We start from the raw sequence: 20,889 nt of genomic DNA, 5'->3' as shown, positions 1-20,889 counted from the left end.
GGTCCTTCCCCTCTAGCTTCCGCCTATCCCTTTCATTTGCTGCTGTTGACCACTCTTATCCCCCAGCCTCTTAACTTGCTTCACCTCTTGGGCCAGAACACAGTACAGGCCCCTACAGCACGGATGGACTCAACACTTCAGTTGGGCCCCAGCCCATCAGGGTGCTCTCATTCAGCCCTAGGCCAATGAATATCTGTGAGATATGGGAGACTCAGGGGCCCATCATCATATTCTGCAGAAGGAGGTCCATCATTTTGCACTGCACCATGTCTCTTTTGTTACTTTACTTTTATCTCTCCCCTTCCACCCCCATTCACCCCAAGCCTCTTACATTCTGGTGTGGATTTTGCCCTTTGCATTCCTCTGTTTTGCATGCTATTTGTTTTAACTCACCAAGACTCTTCCCTTCTCTCCCCAGTGCTGTCCTTACTCAGATTAAAAGCAAAGGAGGACACCAGGCCTCCGTAGGTGCCTTTGAGAACATAGGAAGTAGGGATATCAGATGTGAGCATGCATGATGCTGCAGAATAGTGCCGTCCTTTCAGATGTGTGAAACAAGGAATGATGTATGGCTTCACAGATTACATGAGTTGAGTGTAACCTGGAGGGGTTCATTGTGCTCCCCTTGGGGTGGTAATAATTGATGTGGGGTCACCCCTCCTTCCCTTTTCCTCCAACTCAATTTTATCATCTTTACTTGCTTTGTTACAGACCCAGTTGTTCATAATTCCTTCACTTCCAGTAAATAACATGAAAAGTAAAAGGCACTGCATGCTTATACTCAGCTATTGTAACTCTGTTACATTCACATGCTGGTTTAAAGAAAAACAATAAAAGAACATTTTTTTTTTAAATCACCTCTCTCTGTTTTCTGCTCTCTCCTTTTCTCCTCATTAGAAGTGAGCAGCATCTATTGTAATGCAAGGCCATTCCTCTTTTTTAGGAGCCCTGCAGGATGCCCTTGTTTTCATTCATGCAGGGGCAGAGTTCACTACACACCTAAGGCCACTTTAAGCATCTGTCTAATCGCTGTTATCATGCAGATATAGCAGTTAGGCAGAGAGAGAGAGATAGACACAGACAGAGGTGTCAGCAGAGTCTGTCTTTAGAAGGGCAATTTAAATACATGCAACAGAACTGGAATGTCTTCCAGAAACCCAGCCCATAGCAGCTGACACGGATGAGGGGGTCATTTTGCCTTGTAGGCTCTTAGCTTAAGAGCCCAGGAGAGGGAGGCCACGTACTTCGGCCTGGCAAACTGTACCATGGCTGCAAGGCCCAAGGGAGGGGGCTGCCCACCTGGAACTCCTACAACTGGTGCCTTTAAAAGGTGATGAACTTGTGGGGAGGGCCTGTTGCAGTGAGAAGGTGTGGGGCCCTAGGCAGCTGCCCACACTGCCCATGCCTAGAGCTGGCCCTGTCCTTTCCTGTATAAAAACAATCCTGCCATAACTTCAGGCACCCTTGTACTATGGTGCTAGGCAACACACAGTGCGCCAGCACAATCAGAGAGCAGAAATTCCCTATATCTTTGTAAATATGGAGCATTTCTCTTCTCTTCCTTTCACATGAAGTAGTTCCCTTGCTGCATACCATAAAATATTTGTAAATGTGCCCACCCAGTATGCATAAACCTGTTTTATATAGAGAAGCCTGGGAATGGATTACATATTGTCTAAGAACATACATTCCTGTATTATGGTCAGCATAAAACTGTCCTCTGGTTTACCCATAATGAAATTCACATTATTAGCGGATGTAAATCCTCCCTATAGGGCAACCCCAGCTCAGTGTGGCAGACATGGGTGGGACAATGTGAGACACCAATAAGAGCCTTTGCAGAAAGTGACTCTCAGCTTTCTGTAGTGTCCAGTATCTGAGTGGCTCCACAGACTGGCTCCAAATAGAACCACAGATATGCGTTTCCTCCTATAAAATGTTGGCTTTTCTTTGATTGGTTTTCAACCCAGCTTTGCCTCAAACCTATGTATGGCTGCAGTAGATCTAGAAAATTGCTGTTGGCTTACACTATGTACATGCCACCCAGCAAGACGTGAATCAAATGGGATCCCCAAATAAATAAAAGTCTTGTCTTCTTTCTCTCTACTAATGTATCACTATTGAAGTGCGGTCATTTTTTCAGTTTTTGGGACCACATATCATGGTGAAGGACTTAAATACATTGGTGTTCAAATCTAGGTCCCTACATCTAAAGTCAACAGGTAATCCTTGAACCCCCTCCGCAGTCCTGGCCAGCAAGACTTCATCTTGCCCAGACAAACTTTGGCCCAGATTTATGTGGGCCTAGTGCCATTCCAGCGCCACATTAGCGTCATTTTATGCCTTTGGAAGGCTAAAAACGCAGCACCATATTTACAAAGTGGCGTAATGCTTGCACTGCACCATTTTGTAACCCCTTGCACCACATTGTGCCTGAGACAGGTGTTCTGGCGCAGGCGTTCCGGCTCTAGTGGGGCCACAAAAATTGTGTAAATAAATCTATGAGATTTATTTGCATCATTTGCATCTGCATTTGTTAACACCTGCTAAGAGCAGGCATTAATAAGAAGATCCCATTGTGTTCAATGGGCTTTTGGGTGCTTTGCAGGATTTGCATTATTATTTTTTCAAAAATTATGACGCTAGTCCCCCTGACTACCTACATGGTGCGCCGTATTTTAAATACAGCACACGCATGGTGGCGTTAGGGTGGCGCTAAGGGGTTCAAGAAAAGTTTTTTTCATAAATTTGCCCCAATTTGTTTAATTAAAGTCAACATGAGTGCTTTTTAGCTAGTACTTTTTTGCCTGTCAGGCTAGAAACGCAGCAGCAGAACCCCCAAATTTGGAACGACGGTGAGTAGATATTAGTAAAATATGCACATCTTGGTGAAGAAAGTAACATTAGAAATAGGATATGGTAAAATTACTTCACAAGCCAGCTACAGTACATTAAATGACCTCTAAGGAAGAGGCGTCACCAAACACCCCATTAACCTTTTGCTAGAGACAATCAAAAGAACATAAAAATTAGCAGGTGCATGAACTGGTACCTGTTATACATGTGATGTTTTTTTTCTCTCAATTCTGATTCGTATGATATCAAAACATATCTTTTCTAAAGTTTGATATTTTGTGTGGCTCTCCATTTCTGTTACTGATTTTCGCCTACATTTCACCTTGACGGATATTAATGAACTACGCTTTGTACTCAACCTTAATTATGTGTTTAAAATGGCTAACTGGTAATTTCATCCCTCTCAGGCTGTCTTTGTAGCAACGTTTGATGTTTCTTCCAAAGCCACACTGGGAGATAAACTTTTGGTTACAGCTAATATTACCAGGTATGCAAACACTCATTGATATATTGCATTTTTATAGGTTTCATATTAAATTTCTGTATGCAACAAATGTCTGCAAGCTACTGGAGAAAGTGGGTTACATGCAGATTCTTCAGGCTCAGCAGGTGATGAAAATCAAATTACTCTCAGGATCTCAATATATTTCGCTTACACCACCTCCCAATCTTTTCCCCACTCCTCCAGAGGGCCTTGATCGTCCCCTCATCACTCCTCCAACAGCCTTGTGGCCTTTTTAATCATCCCTTCTTCTTCTTCAATTCTGTTCATACGTTCTTCTGCTTACTCTTCCTCCGTTCTTCTCTGTTTTTCCTTCCATCTCTTTCTTTCCTTTTGCGCAAAAACTGTCTCTCTTTTCTTTCCCTCTGCTCTTCTCCTCTGCTTCTTACCCCTCTGGTCCTCCCTTTTCATTTTATTCCTTCAGGTTTTCTCTCCCTTTTTTCCCCGATGTTTCCAAAGGCTGTGCCTGGGGGTGCAAGAGGAGTGCCAGGGGTGGCAACTGCTATCTCTAGCGACCCTAAATTACATCCATGATTGTATGAGAAGTTATCTTAAACTGGCCAAACCCTGGACATCCGTTCACCAAAACGTGACATCTCATGCCCTTTTACATGGTGGCATTACAGGAAATTACTTCAGGTTACTTTGTACCTCATGAAATCACAGGAAGAGACATTGTTCAGTGTTTTGAGTCAATGTTATTACAAGAAGTTATGTCTGTGACCTTTGGTTAGTTGGCAAATCTCTAGCAGATACTCCATGACGAACTCTATAAACATTTTTTAATTCAAATCCCATTGAAATGTTTCCACATACATCATTGGCATCAGACAATATCTTCAGACACAGGGTTGAGGTAATGCAGCATCTTTTAAGAACCTTTAAATATTTTATGGAAAATATGCTGTTGATGTAATCAAATATCAAATAAGTGTTCTTTAATGGAAGGCCAATGGACATACAATAATTGACACGCTAAGAGTGCCATGTAATGAAAGCTAGTGGTGAAACATTAGTCCCCACACCCCTGCAGTGCGGGGAAGCGAGCCCCAAGTTCTAGGGTGCCCCTTCAGCACAGTACCCTGATGATCTGGCCCATGGCCTGAAAGCTCCTGATTGGATCAGGGAGGGTGTGACGCCTTATACTTTGCCAGGGGCACCATCTAGTTTAGTTATGCCAGTTATGGAAAGTAGGTCACACAGTGCTGTTCAATAGAGGACATGTTCCCTCAGCAACCTTCCTTTCTACAAGGTAGTATACATCTTTGCAGGTGACTAGCTGTTGCACCTTGCCAGTTTACTATAATTAGGTCTGGGCAGATTTCCACTATGCGGAACTCTGCAAAGTGACCGAAAGCTCCACTGCAAGCGGTGATCTGCATTAGGTCACACCATTCATGCTGACTTTTACTGCCAGGTAAAAGAGAGCTACTTCTTTTCTGTCACTCGAGTAGATTTCCTACTCAAGTGGCACCTTCCTCAACTTGCACGGAAGATTTCACAATGTGAGCGGTAATGACCATCTGCAACCGCCAGCATTGAAAAATCTTGCTGGGAGGAGGTCTGAGTGAGATTTTTCTCGCTGGAAAACTTAACGTTCGCAAGCATGAATGAAGAAAAAAACTCCGCTCTGCTACGTGGAGTTTTTTGGAACTCCGTGCTCTAAGCAGAGCGCGGAGTGGGGAAAAACTCCATGAACAGAGCGGAGTTCACCCCCCACCCCTAACTATAGTTCGTTTTTTCTAGAGGTGAAAGTGCACTTCGCCAGTAGAGCACTGTGTCAATCAATAGTGCGCTTGTTCCCCATGTAGAGTACTGACACTATTTTAGAGTCTTAACATAAGGTAGGCCTAGATTAGTTGTGGAGGTGTTGACTTCAGAGTCAGGAATTGTGCAGGCGGTAGAAAGGCAGATGTTAATTGCATGGAAAAACAAATTGACTGTTACACTGATGCTGCATGACAAAAGAGAAGAAACTAATGGGCAGAAAGTTGTGCTTTGCTTGTTGGAAATCAAGAGTGAGGCATGAGAGAGCTAAGGAGATGTGAGGCAAGCGTGAGGGTGGAGCCAGTATACAGAGCAGATGCACAGAGCAGGTGCGGTGCGAGTACCGTTTAGAACCGCTGCTTGGGACACTGTTTTGGGACTTTTGGACCACAGCTTTCTTCATGGACTGCAGCTCTTTCTGCCCAGGTGGTCTGGCGCTGACCTGCCTGGGGGCCCGGTTCTTGATTGTGTGCTCCGTGTTCCTGCCATGCACTACAGCCACCATAGCTGTGACCGCCCTATCCTAAGGAGTTGGAGGAGGACCGGGCGGATGTAAGAGGGAGAGAGCAGGAGAGAGTATTCAGCAGCGTGGGAGAGAGTCCTGCACCCGGTCCTCCTTCTTTGCTTATCGGTGAGTTGAGATGGACAGACATCACTGAAGCGGCCCAGTTCAGGACTGGGTGTGGCTTGTGGCCTGCGTAGCCCCCTTTTTGTGGATTATTCAAATACTTTTGCCATACCACTATCGCCCTCACCGCCTCTCACTGCTGCATTTATGACTGCTGTACATCAAATGCTGGTTATTGATTACTGATTTCTGAATATCGCCATCAATAGATTGCACATGATATTACGCACTATGGACCTCATTACAACCTTGGCGGTCTTCTCAGAAGACCGATGAGGCAGTGGGCGCCAGAATACCACTGGTGCTGGCGGAATTTCTGGCTCCCTATTTCGACTTTTCCACTGGGCCAGCGGATGGCAACAGTGTTACCATCCACTGGCCCAGCGTAAAAGTCACATCAGCATTGCTGCCGGCTCGTAATAGAGCCGGCGGCAATGCTGATGTGCAGCGGGTACAGTAGAATCCATCACACATTTCACTGCCTGAAATTCGGGCAGTGAAATGCGGGATGGGGCAATGCCTGGGGGCCCCTGCACTGCCCATGCTTAGTGCATGGGCAGTACAGGTGCCCCCAGGGGCATCCCAAGTCCCCCTTACCACCAGCCTTTCCATGGCAGTGTTTACCGCCGTGGCCAGGCTTTCGGTCCGGGACTAATAATCCCCAGGGCAGCGGTGCTTGACCGCGGTATAGTGGTGGGGCCGACGGTATGGCCGTGGCTATTGCGCCACGGTTATAAAAGCTGGCGGAAAACCGCCAGCCTGTTTGCGGTGTTACCACCAGCTTACCGCCGGCCGCCAGGGTGGAAATGAGGCCCTATGTTTTAAAAAAAGCTTCTTAAAGCACCTTAAAGCTCCTTAAAGCACTATTAAAAAAGTAATCTGAAATGTAGATTGTAACTCATTGAAATACTCTGTAAGGCACAAGTGTGTGGTACCACAACAAGGATACAAGGGGTGAGTGTAAGGAGGGTGAGGCGGTCCCACCGGCGTGCTCATGCCCCCTGTCATTAAGCCATACCATATTAAACCACACTACATACCACAAGGACTAGATCGTAAATAGAATGAGGGGTGACTACAAAAGGGTGAGGCAGCCCTGCTGGCAGGCTCATGCTACCTGACCCCCCAGACCCTGGGCAAGGTGTAAGGTGCAGTACAAACTGATGCAGTACAAGAGAATAACTAGAAGTGATCCTAGCATATGGTGGTGCTGCCCCCCCCACCCGGGCAGCCAGCTTTTGCCAGCTTTGCCATCCAGGATATATGCACCATATTCGTCATCCCGGAGCACGGACTGGCCAGAATCCTCCACTACACCCACCACCCATAGCAACATAACAGCATAAAGAGGGTGAGGCGGCACCCTGAGCGTGCTCATGCCCCCGTCTTTATTAGCACCCTAAAACCTCCCACCAGCAGCTGAGAATGAGATCGGGCAGAAAAAGAGGCAAGTCCATAGACTCTAATAAGAGGAAAAGGGATCCAACCTCAAGTGAAGCAGTATTGAAAAGAAGGGCAAACAGAGCAACCAGGGCAGCCAGGAGAACTAGAACAAACAGTATATATACCAGTTGTTCATCTGCAGATTATTGCAACTCGGATATGGAAAATGCAAGAGGAGTAGCACAAGAAGTAGTTCAAGAAGTAGTAGATAAGCCTCAGAGTGGCCTCCAGAATGTGAAAGGGAACAGGGGTCCACCCCAACAATCTGATCTCCACAAGATAACAATTGTTTTTGGCTCCCCTAAGTAAAGGGAGCAAGGAGAATATAGGAGATCTTCCACCTCAAATCTACCCAATAATTATGATTACGAAAAACAGCACCCATATAGCGGGCCTCCCGCATCTGCTCCCTGCGAGTTAGATCAAGAGGCCGCAGCTCTAAGGGCTCTGATTTGCTCATGCCCCCCATCTTTATTAGCACCCTAAAACCTCCCACCAGCAGCTGAGAATGAGATCGGGCAGAAAAAGAGGCAAGTCCATAGCCTCTAATAAGAGGAAAAGGGATCCAACCTCAAGTGAAGCAGTATCGAAAAGAAGGGCAAACAGAGCAACCAGGGCAGCCAGGATAACTAGAACAAACAGTATATATACCAGTTGTTCATCTGCAGATTATTGCAACTCGGATATGGAAAATGCAAGAGGAGTAGCACAAGAAGTAGTAGATAAGCCTCAGAGTGGCCTCCAGAATGTGAAAGGGAACAGGGGTCCACCCCAACAATCTGATCTCCACAAGATAACAACAATTTATGGCTCCCCTAAGTAAAGGGAGCAAGGAGAATATAGGAGATCTTCCACCTCAAATCTCCCCAATAATTATGATTACCAAAAACAGCACCCATATGGCGGACCTCCCGCATCTGCTCCCTGCGAGTTAGATCAAGAGGCCGCAGCTCTAAGGGCTCTGATTTGCTTTCACTTATCTTATGAGCGAGCTGACAAAACTTCTATGGAATGCACTTCTTAGTTTAAAGAAGACATTTATTATTATTACTTCACCATGAGGTTCCTGAGAGACGAGATTAGTAGGTTGGAAGCACACGTTTAAAAGAAGCCACAGCAATGAAAGGAAAATATATCAAAGTACTTCTCAATTGCAATGTACACAGCAAATACATGTGATTATATTATAGCATAACTTCAAAGCAAAGAATAAAAGTCAAAATTCATCACCATAGGGCCTATCACTGCTCGTGATCTTTCTCATGCCTGCAAGTTGACGATTCCTGTTCAACTGCTAGAAAGAGATTTTCCACCCAAACAGGAGGTCAGGCAGCTGACTTCTGCTCCTGACTGAAGTCTTGGAAAATTCCACCTTGCTGCTGCCCAGGGACACCCCTTATAATGAAAAAGCCTGCTAACAGGCCTTTTCCTCTAATAGTCAAAACATGCTGGCTACTGAATCGCAGTGGGAAAAGAACAAGCGTTGAAGAGTGGCCAAGTCTCCAAGCTCGCTCCTTTCCAAGGCTGGGTAGAGTGGAAAACACAAAATATAAGCTCTCTTATCACGCTAAGGTTCGGTGTGAACACAATATGAAAAAGACAGCTTGGTCTACCATGTGGGAAAACACAGCTCATCTGCAATGTCTCAACTGCAATGTCGAACTCCACGATAAAGCCAATAGGCCGCTAAACTGAATACAGAATGTAATGTCTAATGCCACGTTAAAGCCAATAGGCAGCTAACCTAAATACCAAATGTAATGTCTAATGCCACCTTAAAGCCAATATGCAGCTAAACTGAATACAGAATGTAATGTTTAATGCCATGTTAAAGCCAATAGGCAGCTAAACTGAATACAGCATGTAATGTGCTACTGGTGAACATTGAACAACTAATATGCGCAGTGGTGAAACACAAAGTCAGTGGTCGAACACAATTAATGGCATAGCATATCCACCCTATGACCAATGACTTTCATTTACATTTCTCTTATTTCAAACAAAAACAAAAAAACAAAAACATTATAAGCAAATCAGATTTGAATGATAAAAACAATCACTGTAAAGCAATGGAAGTGGATTAACATATTGATCTCATAACCTTTCAAATCAGACACACCTACAATGAAAAGACTGAAACTTATATACTCTGATTGGGATAATAACTGATTGAATAGTGTCTTTAAAATAGCAAGTTGATGTAGCATGAGTTCTACTCATGTAAAGGTACATGGCCCACCTTAAAGGTTTGCTGGAATGTAAGTGAAAGTCGGGGTTCCACACGAAAAAAACAGACAGTTAACTGGAAATGTTGCTTAGTTCCAGTGGAAGAATGTAATCAAACAAGTTGCAATGGTACTCTATTGATCCCATGTAGAACCTGAACTGAAGGCGCCAGTTGCACAAAATGGATCCATGGGGTTTGTACTTTAATCAATCAGGTTCAGGTTGGGGGTGCGGCCCCTCCCCCGACACCACACGCAAACACCCGAAGGGAGACCACACAGCACACTCATGGTCAGTGGCGAGTCGTAGTAGGATCTGCAAAAGAAAAAAGTATGACTTTTCTTGCAAATAACATTTGTCATCTGGAATATGTTCCCATTTTTCCTGTCCTGGTTCCATGATCAACAGAACATTGTTGGGACCCTTTGCTATAATTTCTGCAGGTTCTGGAGGGTCACCTGGGGATTCAACCCACACCTTAGAACTGAGGTTTTTATCTGCTGCACCACAGCTTCCCTTTCCTTGCACTGTCAGAAGGAATGTATGAATAAATCAGATTCTCTTCTAGTTATCAGAATAACTTTGATTTCGACTTGGTAATCTGCAGCAATCACTTCCCCAAAAACCTGATCAATTTGCCATATCTGTCCTGGTAACTTTCCTCTCCCCAACTGATCTTTGACTCTTTGTGGGACAGATCTCTGTTGTGTGTGCTGACAAATAGGACATTGCAAAATCACAGTTTTTATCAAATCTAAGGGAATGTGCACCTCTCTAATCTCTGCCCACCTGTAGGTGGCTTTTTCTCCCAGATGTCCACATTTCTGGTGCACCCACTTAGCCATCCCCACCAAGTCAGAATTCTGAGTTGATACTTCTGCCTTTGAACTTTTCTCTTTAACATCTGCAAGGGAATTGAACCAGTGTTCTAATGAGTCAATGGGACAATTAGTATCTATGGCTATGCTCTATTTTAACATCCACAACTCTTTGCTCCTCACCTCCTTTGAATAAAAGAACCAGTTATGTACAAGCCATGTGGAAAACCAAACGGCCAATCCATTGGCAGTGAACCAAGAATCAGTGTAAAAATGACATGTCTCAAGCTGCTCTTGCTTTAAAGTCTGACACACATTGTACAACTCTGCATATTGGTTACTTTTTCCTTCTCCTGTGGTAGACAACAACTTTTCAGTAACTGGATTATATAACACTGCTTTCCATTGTCTTTTAGTACTCATGCATTTCAATGAATCATTAGTCAAACAAACACGCTTTCTATCCTCAGGGGACAAGAATTCAAATGGTGCACTCAGTTTCACTAGTGACTCTTTTGCTTGTGGTACCCACTAGTGACTCTTTTGCTTGTGGTACCTTCTGCACTCTCTCCTCATACTGTAAAGGGACTTGTGACACATGTTCATGTAGGGCTGTAGTGCCTGTAGGTCCTACTTGAGCCCTGTTTTGTATGTTCCAGATCCAAAGTATGATACTAGTCTCTTGTGCCTGTCCTAAACTGTGAGATTTAGGTGAACTCATCACCCACTGCATGATTGATAGTTCAAGTTTCAGAATTACGTTATCATTTAATGTCCTTTGCTCAGTATTCACTAGAGCCCAATAACAAGTCAAAAGCTGTTTTTCAAAAGGAGTACAGTGCTCCACAAAGTCAGATAGTTTTCTAATCCAAAGCTCCAGGGCCACCCTTGTCCAGCCCTGTTCCTGACCCATACTCAAGGTGGCATCAGTGTTTCCCTCTTGCACTGCGCACAAATCTAAAGTCTGTTGAATTATTTCATTTGCCAAATCAAAAGCACGCAGCTGCTTCTCACTCCCTTCAAACTCATGTTTTTTTCTAGTTACTTTGTACCAAAGTGTTAAGATTTTACTCAGATGAGGGCTATACTGTTTCCAAAAATCAAACAAGCTTGTGAAACTCGGTGTCTCTTGCATAGTGCAAATAGTAAGAAACTCTAAAATCTTTTATTTTACCTGTGACAACATCTGTTTATTTTCTGGATTTCACTGAATTCCCAGAAACTGCACATTTTGCGACAGTACCTCTGCCTTGTCTGAATTAATCTTACACATCGTACTTTGCAAAAGCTGTCTGAATATAACATTCTCAACTTCGTGCTCAGTGTAATCTTTTAAGGAATGCACTTCAACTCCTGCCAAAAACTGTGGGCTGCTCTGTGCATGGAGATCTCCGCTCTGCTCAAGAGACTCACACTGGCCCCCATCTTTTTTAACCTCCTCATTACTGGAATGGGAAAAGCCAGATTCTCCTGCAACAGCTTTAGAAATTTCAGTTTTATCTTGCAACAATTTGTCCTGGCTAATTTGCTCACGTACATTCTTATTTTCATGTTCTAACTGCTTACATCTCTCATGCATTTTTCTGTAAGCAGACAAAAGTATTCAAACCCTTCTATCAACAACAAAAGGAACATAATTTCTTTCAAAAAGCACATTTTCTAAGTATGAAAACACTTTTGCTTTATCCAAGCACTTATCCCAAGACTCAGAAAGTCCTGATAAACAAGAAAACATGTTTCTCACAGCACCATAAGGCAGTTTAACTTCACATGCATTTTCAAACATGGTCTGCTGTGCTTCTTTAATTCTCTAAACAACAAAAACAATTACACTTTTAAATCGTGCACCTCCAATCTCCAATTCGACTCCCAGACTGACGACTCACGCCAAAATGTTTTGCTTTCACTTATCTTATGACCGAGCTGACAAAACTTCTCTGGAATGCACTTCTTAGTTTAAAGAAGACATTTATTATTATTACTTCACCAGGAGGTTTCTGAGAGATGAGATTAGTAGGTTGGAAGCACACGTTTAAAAGTAGTCACAGCAATGAAAGGAAAATATATCAAAGTACTTCTCAATTGCAATGTACACAGCAAATACATGTGATTATATTATAGCATAACTTCAAAGCAAAAAATAAAAGTCAAAATTCATCACCGTAGGGCCTATCACTGCTCGTCATCTTTCTCATGCCTGCAAGTTGATGACTCCTGTTCAACTGCGAGAAAGAGATTTTCCACCCAAACGGAAGGTCAGGCAGCTGACGTCCTCTCCTGACTGAAGTCATAGAAAAGTTCCCCTTGCTGCTGCCAATTGACACCCCTTATAATGGAAAAGCCTGTTAACAGTCCCTTTCCTCTAATAGTAAAAACATGCTGGCTACTGTATCACCGTGGGAAAAGAACAAGCATTGGAGAGTGGCCAAGTCTCCAAGCTCGCTCCTTCCCAAGGCAGGGTAGAGAGGAAAACACAAAATATACGCTCTCTTATCACACTAGGGTTGGGTGTGAACACAATACGAAAAACACAGCTTGGTCTACCATGTGGAAAAACACAGCTCATCTGAAATGTCTCTACTGCAATGTCGAACTCCACAATAAAGCCAATAGGCAGCTAAACTGAATACAGAATGTAATGTCTAATGCCACGTTAAAGCCAATAGGCTGCTAACCTAAATACCAAATGTAATGTCTAATGCCACGTTAAAGCCGAATAGGCAGCTAAACTGAATACAGAATGTAATGTCTAATGCCATGTTAAAGCCAATAGGCAGCTAAACTGAATACAACATGTAATGTGCTACTGGTGAGCATTGAACAACTAATATGCGCAGTGGTGAAACACAAAGTCAGTGGTCAAACACAATTAATGGCATAACAGGCTCCAGGGGCATTAGTATTGGTATCGGCATCAGGTGAACAGGAACCTATAAAGTCATGAATGCTGTCACAGAGAATCTTGCTTGGCAGCATACGTTGTATAAGTTAGGTGCTGACACGAACACTGATATTGACAACTACTATTTGTTAAAGACCTCCAACACTTAAGTTTCATCCCTCCCCTGTTTTCAAAGCAAGTAATAATTTGTCGGAGTTGGGTTCTCCCAGTTTGCCCAATAAAAGCAGGGGGTCAGGTGCAGGGGACTTGTCGCAGACAGAAAAAGGCAACTGCATTACTCCCGCTGGAGATCAAATAGCTCAACCCAATCAAATGGGGAATGTAGATTACCCCCACAAAGATTACAAAGAATCTGACCAACATATAAGTAGCAATTTTTTATTCAAATCAAGCGACAGTAATGACCCTCAGGCACCACTCATATAAAATAGATATCCATGTGGATCTGTTAAACACCTGGGCTGTCTTTTTCTCTGGAATAGATAGTAAACTTGAAAACTTAAATGCCTTAATTAAGAGAACCCAAATTAATCAGCTCAATGACTTTACCATCTGTTCATGTAAAGAGGTAGTCGACAGACTAGTTTAAATGCGACTATTATGGAAGGAATTCTAGGGGGAATTCTACCGAGCTCCGCAATGGGGACGCCAGGCCAAGTGGTTATTAGCGACCCCATCAAAGGGACTGCTGGAGAACAGTCATCTAATGGAGCAACTGGACCAGGTTTGAAGAGTAGATCCTTGAGAGGAAACCGGCATAAGACCTGGTTTAAGAGAAAAGCAAAGAAGTGCCTCTGGCATACAGGAGTCTCTGGCCTATTTACAGAGTTCAATTCAAAGAAGTGGCATACTTTCTAGAGTGCAGGCTCATTTGTGCTCTGCCCCAATAGCACAAATGATCAATTAAAAAATAACTAGTGAGTCGTCACTCACCAATCCAAGCTGCACAGCCTTACACACAATAGTCAACCAGTTATCATCCGTAACTCAAAGTAATCCAAGTTTATTTCAGTATTGTTTAATTCTCACAGAGACCACGTGATTCCACACTTCTAAACAGTGAAGAAGTGCCCATCCAGGCCTTTATCTCTTGCTGTCGGAATTCACATTTACCGAGTTCAACAGAAGCAGAAATAGACCTGCAACCCTCTCATGACCAAGAGGGAGCAGAAGCATTCAAGAAAGGGTAGGAAGAAAGCCCTCCTCAGATATGCAAGTGAAGCAAAAGTATCCGCAACTGTAACACAGGAAGGTAAGGAGCCAAAGACAGAGCTTAAGCCAGGAGCAAGTCCTAAGCCAATTGATCTGTTGCCGGCACTCAACATGCTGGAGCTGGAATCTGCATCGATACCAAGACTCCAAGTACCCGACATAGAGTATAGGTCCACGTATCTCAATATGCCTTAAGGAAATCTGGCTCAGAGTAAAGTGGGAACTTGGCCAGGTGGTATCAGTCAGCTGATAGGTTGCCAGATAGGAATCCTCAAGAAAGAAGAAGACCAACCTAGCTCCGTGATAGAGCAGGTTCCTCAAGCAACAAGGTCACTTTCAGTAAATGTGCCCTCAGAGACAAGTAGAGATTCTATCAGTGGGAAAATGGTTTAAATCATGTGGTTTCAGACGACATCCTGTTTGTAAAGTTTTTACCAGCTAGCGGGTGACAGCATTCAGATCCAACTTTAGTCACATTTGTGGCTTCAAATCTCCCCACCTTGGTCCTAGAACTTTAAAAGCTCCTGAAGACATGGGGTATTGAGGTTACAGCCTACCAAGGAGATAGATACCCCTGCCTGCTATTAGAGGTGCACAGTCCTGACAAGAAGGCAGTCTTACCTTGGTCTGTCTTGAGAGGGGCAAATGGAAGATACAAATCCGGGGGAGCCCCTAAAGAAGCCATAGGACAGACCCCTGTAACAGTCCAAATTTTGAGAGAAGAGGAGTGAGGGAAAGTTATAACAAAGTGTGCCACTCAAGACAACTGGAGATAGCTGCCCACTGCGTTCTCACAGGGAAAGTCTTATAAGAGTTGAACATCAACACAGCTGACCCCCTCCCCAAGGGGAGTTCAATATTTGTTCTTGGAACATAGGAGGCCCACAGGCAAAAATTGAAGACCCAGCTATTAATCACTTTTGAGACACATTTGATATAATAATTATTCAAGAGAACTGGATGCAAGCCAGTACTCCTCTTATTGGTATTGCAGTGGAGGACAAACTCGCTGCACACCTGCTTCATTTAAAAAAATTGAAGCTGCCCATCATAATCACAGGAGATTTTACTCTTAACTTATTCCATCTTCCAAACGAGGAGCATGCAGAAATAGCTGGGTTTGTTTAAACTGAAAGCATGTCACATTGCATCGGGAAAGACAAGATTGGAGAGAAGCTAATAAAGGCGTGTGAGTTGATTGGTCTGTTTGCCCTGAATGGTCGAAAGCCAGCAGACATCTACCCACCATGAACAAGGGCCTCGGGTGAATCAGTCTCGTACTTAGACTACACGCTGGTGAACTTCCCATTGTTTAAGCAAGTAAGTGACTTCAGAGAGTTACACCGCGAGGAGAGTGACCACCATCCACAGGTAATCATGGTACAGACAACGGTGTGCAAGCAGCAAGCCATGGTATCCCTCCAGGGAGAGATTGACACCGAAAACTGTGCCTGAAGTGGAGCTCATGTACAGTCAAGGCTCAAGCAGAGGAGACAATGGCCAGTTTGGGATGCATGGCCGCTGAAAATGCACATCTGTATTGGAAGTTTTTGCTAAGAAACTAACAAATACATTTACTGCTAAGAGAATGACCAAGGGAGCCCACCTCAGGTACATATCTACGCCACGATCGGTGCACCTGAGCAAATCTACTGTAGGCAGGCTGCTGAGGCAATTGTGTAAATCTCCCTAGGATGAAATGCTGCTAAGAAACCCCTGGGACAAGAGGAAAGTATTAAAAAGGGAGATATGGTGGCATAAAAAATCCAAATAGAAAGTGCTGTGGGCCAAACCGCTACATGCATCTACCTCAGCTGACTCAAAACGCTTTTGGAAACTCATCCATAATATTGAAAAAGGTCCAAAAGTAGCCCATTATGCAAATATGTAAGAATGCCTGGGTCAGTCATTTGAAATATCACTTTAAGGAAAGCGCTCAGGATGAGAACATGCTAGTGCATTGGGAGAGTGGCAACCAGCCTACAGAGGTGCAGCTCCCTTTGCATTCACTCCCACAGAAATAACTAAGACTGATTGTGCCCCCAGCCCCAATGGGCTTCCACAAGCGCTGTGATAACACTCAAAACATCAAGATAGGCAACCTTTTTTGCAGCAATGTTTAATTATGTTTTGGCAACAGGGGTTATCCCGGCCAGTTGGAAGGGTTCAATAATCCATCCGATTTATAAGGGGGATATCACCTCCTCACCAAACAATTATTGCCTAATTGCTTTGATGGATGTTGATCTTAAATATTTCTCAATGCGCCTTCTTCAAGATCTGAAGACATGGGCTGTAGACAACATCAGATTATCCTTTGATCAACACGGCTTCTCTGGGAACTGAGGCACACTAACAAACCTGGCATTGGGGCTGACGAGCAATAGAGCCAAGGCCACCAGGACTCCAACTTACAGGTGTTCGTGGATTTTAAGGCAGCTTTTGACTGTGTCCCACATGGTAGACTCTGGGGAAAACTGCAGCAATGGAGGTTACCGTCAAATATTTTGCGTGCTATTACACTATTACATTCTGACACTTGGGTTCAGATCAAGCTCGGGAAGGGTACCCATCTGTCAAAAGAAGTCAAAACATCAGTCAGCCTAAAACAAGGCTGTGTTTTAGTACCACTTCTCTTTAATTTATACATTGCAGACTTCTCAAATCTGGACGGTCAGTCAGTGCATGCACCCAGCCTTGGTGGTCAGGAATATTCCAACATGCTGTATGCAGATGAACTGTTGTTGCTCAGTAGTACAAGAATAGGCCTACAAAGACTGCTGAACTGTTTAGGGACGTATGCAAAGAATAATGAGCTGGAAATAAACCACAATAAGATGAAAGTGACTGCTTTTAATCGCTGAATTTCCAACCAGTGCAAATGGTACCCAAATGAGACGACAATTGATGAACCCTCAAAGTATATGTATCTGGGGGTCAAGATAGATACAAGAGGCACGTATGCCGAAGGAAAAAACTCAGGCCCTTAATCATGCCTTTATACCATTAGCAAGAACTATTTGGGGGCATATTCTTAAGCTGCTGGCATCACTTATGAAGATAAGCTTCTACCCACACTCTTGTATGGCTCAGAAATAATGATTGGTGCTGGATAACCCAGTTGGGCAAGCTAATTATAAGAGCATAAAAGCAATCTTTTCGGGTACCTAGATCAGCACCACCTGCTCAAGTCAGGCTGGCATTTTCACTATTAAGGCAGTCGCTTGCTAGGCCTGTGGTACTCATAAACTGCTGCCACAAACTGCAGCAAGCCGCCAAAGGAACGCTGGTAAATCTAGTGTGGTCAGAAATTGATCTTGAAAGGGGTAATGCTGATTATAAGAAACATCTCAAGAAAAGCATAGAGCTGCTTGAACTGGGCAATTTGTGGGATCTTAACATGTCTAGGCGAGCTTTTAGGGAAGCAGTAAACAAATCCCTCAAACTGCAAAGTTGGACAGAAGACAAGGAGGAAGTATCTAAGCGGTTGCAGGAGTGGCTGGTCTTAAAGTCTTATAAAACTCATAAAGAATCATCTATCCTGGATGCCCCCTACTCCCTGAAGATAAAATAGAGGTAGATTTCTAGCACTAAGATTTGGTGATATTCCAAAGTGAGATCTTCAGCAAAAATGGAAGTAAGGCATCCAAAGAGGAAATCAGAAATGCAGCCTTTGCGGCCAGGTCGAGGAAACATTGCTGCATGTTATTTGTATATGCCCAGTCCTAGCCCACAACAAAGAAGTATGTTGAAAAAAAGGACTCAACACATTGGGCATCATATCCTGTAGACCAGCTCTTCTTGAGTCACTTGACCCAAAGAATGTTATGTTGAACATCATGCAGGTACAGTTTCTGGAAATCTTTAAATCACTCACCATGCATTACAGATGAATAATTAAGAAGGCCCTGGATAAAACTATTAGTGTTAGTTTGCACACAACAATTTAGCCAGCGGTCAGCTTGGTCCACTGTCAAATTTACAAAACTAAGATTGATGTCTTGCTGTAAGGCTTAAAAGTCAATGCTCCAGCTTTTTTTCAGAATTTGTATGAGCCCCTGTATCCTAAACTTGCCTGGTCAACATTATGACTCTCAGATAGAGGTTTTATGTAAAGGTCTATAAGACTATACACTGGCTCTTTTGCGCAATCTGTATGAGCCCGAGCATTGCATGAAGAGTGGTTTATTTGTACCCCTTTGCGTAACTTTGCACATTGTATTTGTCGGTGACCCTTCTAATATTGACAATCTATACCAAATTGTACACAAACTGTGGCTGACTTCGTGGGAGGTAGATCTTTTGGCATGTCATTTGCACTCCTTGTGTATGTTTGCACATTGCCTTGGAACACTTTAATATTGATGACCAGGCTGATCTGCACATGATCCAGGGTAGATTGTGTGGGACCTGGGCTGCATGTCATCCATCATGTGACTCTTTTAATGTCATCAAACTGTGCTGATTAGTCCGGCTATTTTACATTTACATTGCATGATTGGTCTGTTTGCACATTTTTAGAATCCTTGCCCATTGTTTCTTTTTGGTGACAGTATGAATGTTGACACTTTGGCCCATATTTATACTTTTTAGCGTAATCCTGCGCTAACGCAGTTCTGCGTCAAAAAGTATAGCGCCGGCTAGCACCATTCCGAGATGCCTGCCGGGCCCAATATTTATGGAATGGTGCTAGCCGTCACTAAGGCCCTGTTAGTGTCCTTGTGAAGGATCCTAGCAGGGCCGGGGAGGCGTAGGCGGAACCGGGGCTTGTGTGGCAAATTATTGCGCTACTCTGTTTAGAGGCAGAAATATTGCCTCTAAACAGTGTAGCGCCAATTTCTAGCGCACAAGCCTCATGGACATGGCTCCTGTCTTATTAAAGACAGGAGCCATGCCCACCACCCCAATGGCCATGTACAGGGGACAAATGTCCCCTGGGCATGGCCATTGGGGCCAGCGCTGTGTAGGGGGCCCCAAGTCAGGGCCTGAGCGTTGTTGGGGCAAAAAAAAACATACTCACCCGGACTTACCTTGGAAAGGTCCCCCTTCTGTAGGTGACCTCCTGGTGTGGGTAGGGGTGTCCCTGGGGACAGGAAAGGGCACCTGTGGGCAATTTCCATGGTCTCTGACCATGGAATTCTGCCTACAGGTCCCCTTAGGCCTGCCCAGACCAAGGTGTTAAATAATAGTGCTGAGAAAGCTTAGCGCCATTATTTAAGGCCCCCATCCCCCTGTGCTAGATTTTATCACGGGATAAGTATGGCGCAAAGGCCATATTGTCCTTTTCTGGATGGGAACGGCTACCTTGCATCTCATTGACGCATGGTCGATTTTCTCCTCCAGAAAACGACGTAAATTCCATAACTTTGGCGCTAGACGTGTCTAGCACCAAAGTATAAATATGGAGTTAAGTTTGCGCTGAATTAGCGCAAAAAAAATACGCAAATTAAGTGAAAACCAAGTATAAATATGGGCCTTTGTATTATACTGTGTTCAGTTAGATTGTCTTTTCTTCTGCCTTTTGGCGTTTATGGTTTTTATTAATAAATGTTATCATCATCATCAAGAGTGTGACAGACATAGCTGCTGCTTGGCTTCCTTTAAAAAGAGAAGGAGTGATTGGGTAGTAAAAGGTTGCTTGAATAATGGTTAACAAAGATGGTAAGAGTTCACATGCAGCCAGATAGAATACTTTCTGCTGCCATGAGTAGCTGTGGCCCTCCTGCTGTGAAATGAATGACCCGAGGGTAAGTGGATGCTGACCAGGATGAAATCAAGGAGGTAGCTGACAGTGCAGCATGTATGGTTTACATATATCTAAATAGGATACAGACGGTACAAGGAATAATTGTTGTACTCATGCTTAACAGTCTTGAAGAGAAAAAACACTTGATGGAAAACAAGTTATCCTTGTTTGTCAGGAAATCAAGAGGAGCCCTTTAGTGCTTGGCAGCATGGTAGGTGCTGCCTTCACATCGCTGCATAGTGTACTGACTTCTGCAGTCACTGGCTGATGGGGTCATTCAGCATACGCTTCAAGGTGAGAAGAGACTGACTGTAGAGCATTCACTGACAGGCACTGTGATGATCTTGAATGGCATTCAGCCCACTTCATAACTTTTGCCCAGGCAAATGGAGATGAATCAGTTCAAAGTATGCACTTTATAGAAGACATATATTGCATGAACTAAAAATATTGAAACCCGATAGCTGGAAAAAACAACTACTTTTAGGGAATGCAGGTGAACTAATGTGAGAAATGTGAAAAGGGAATGCACCTCTTCCATTAATTACCTTAAAAGTTGTTATAGTCAATTTGGGGAATGAATCTGTGATTTTGCCGTAAAGTGGAAATATGGCCTGATAGGGAACATGTGCCCTATTTCAAAGTTACCTCACTTAGGGCCATATGTACGAACACGTTTTCCCATAGACACAAAATGGGCAAAACTGCTTGCTACATGTGGCCCTTAAAGCTCTGCTAGCAAGAACCACAGAGTGAAATAAAGGAACGTTATGCAGTGCAATAAGTTCT

General features: G+C 43.8%; 1 protein-coding gene across 2 annotated transcripts in view; it reads left to right on the top strand.

Annotated features, from left to right (window-relative positions):
- The window catches only part of LOC138304332 (integrin alpha-M-like), a 628,283-nt gene that overhangs the window by 519,334 nt on the left and 88,060 nt on the right, over positions 1-20,889 (top strand). For both annotated transcript variants that reach the window (XM_069244296.1, XM_069244297.1), the window contains one exon: positions 3,264-3,343. In XM_069244296.1, coding sequence (XP_069100397.1) covers positions 3,264-3,343 — 80 coding nt within the window. The remainder of the gene's footprint in view (positions 1-3,263; positions 3,344-20,889) is intronic.

The sequence above is a fragment of the Pleurodeles waltl genome, chromosome 7 (assembly GCF_031143425.1).
Source record: "Pleurodeles waltl isolate 20211129_DDA chromosome 7, aPleWal1.hap1.20221129, whole genome shotgun sequence".
Taxonomy (NCBI): Eukaryota; Metazoa; Chordata; class Amphibia; order Caudata; family Salamandridae; genus Pleurodeles; species Pleurodeles waltl.
This window is presented reverse-complemented; position numbering and strand designations above follow the sequence as displayed.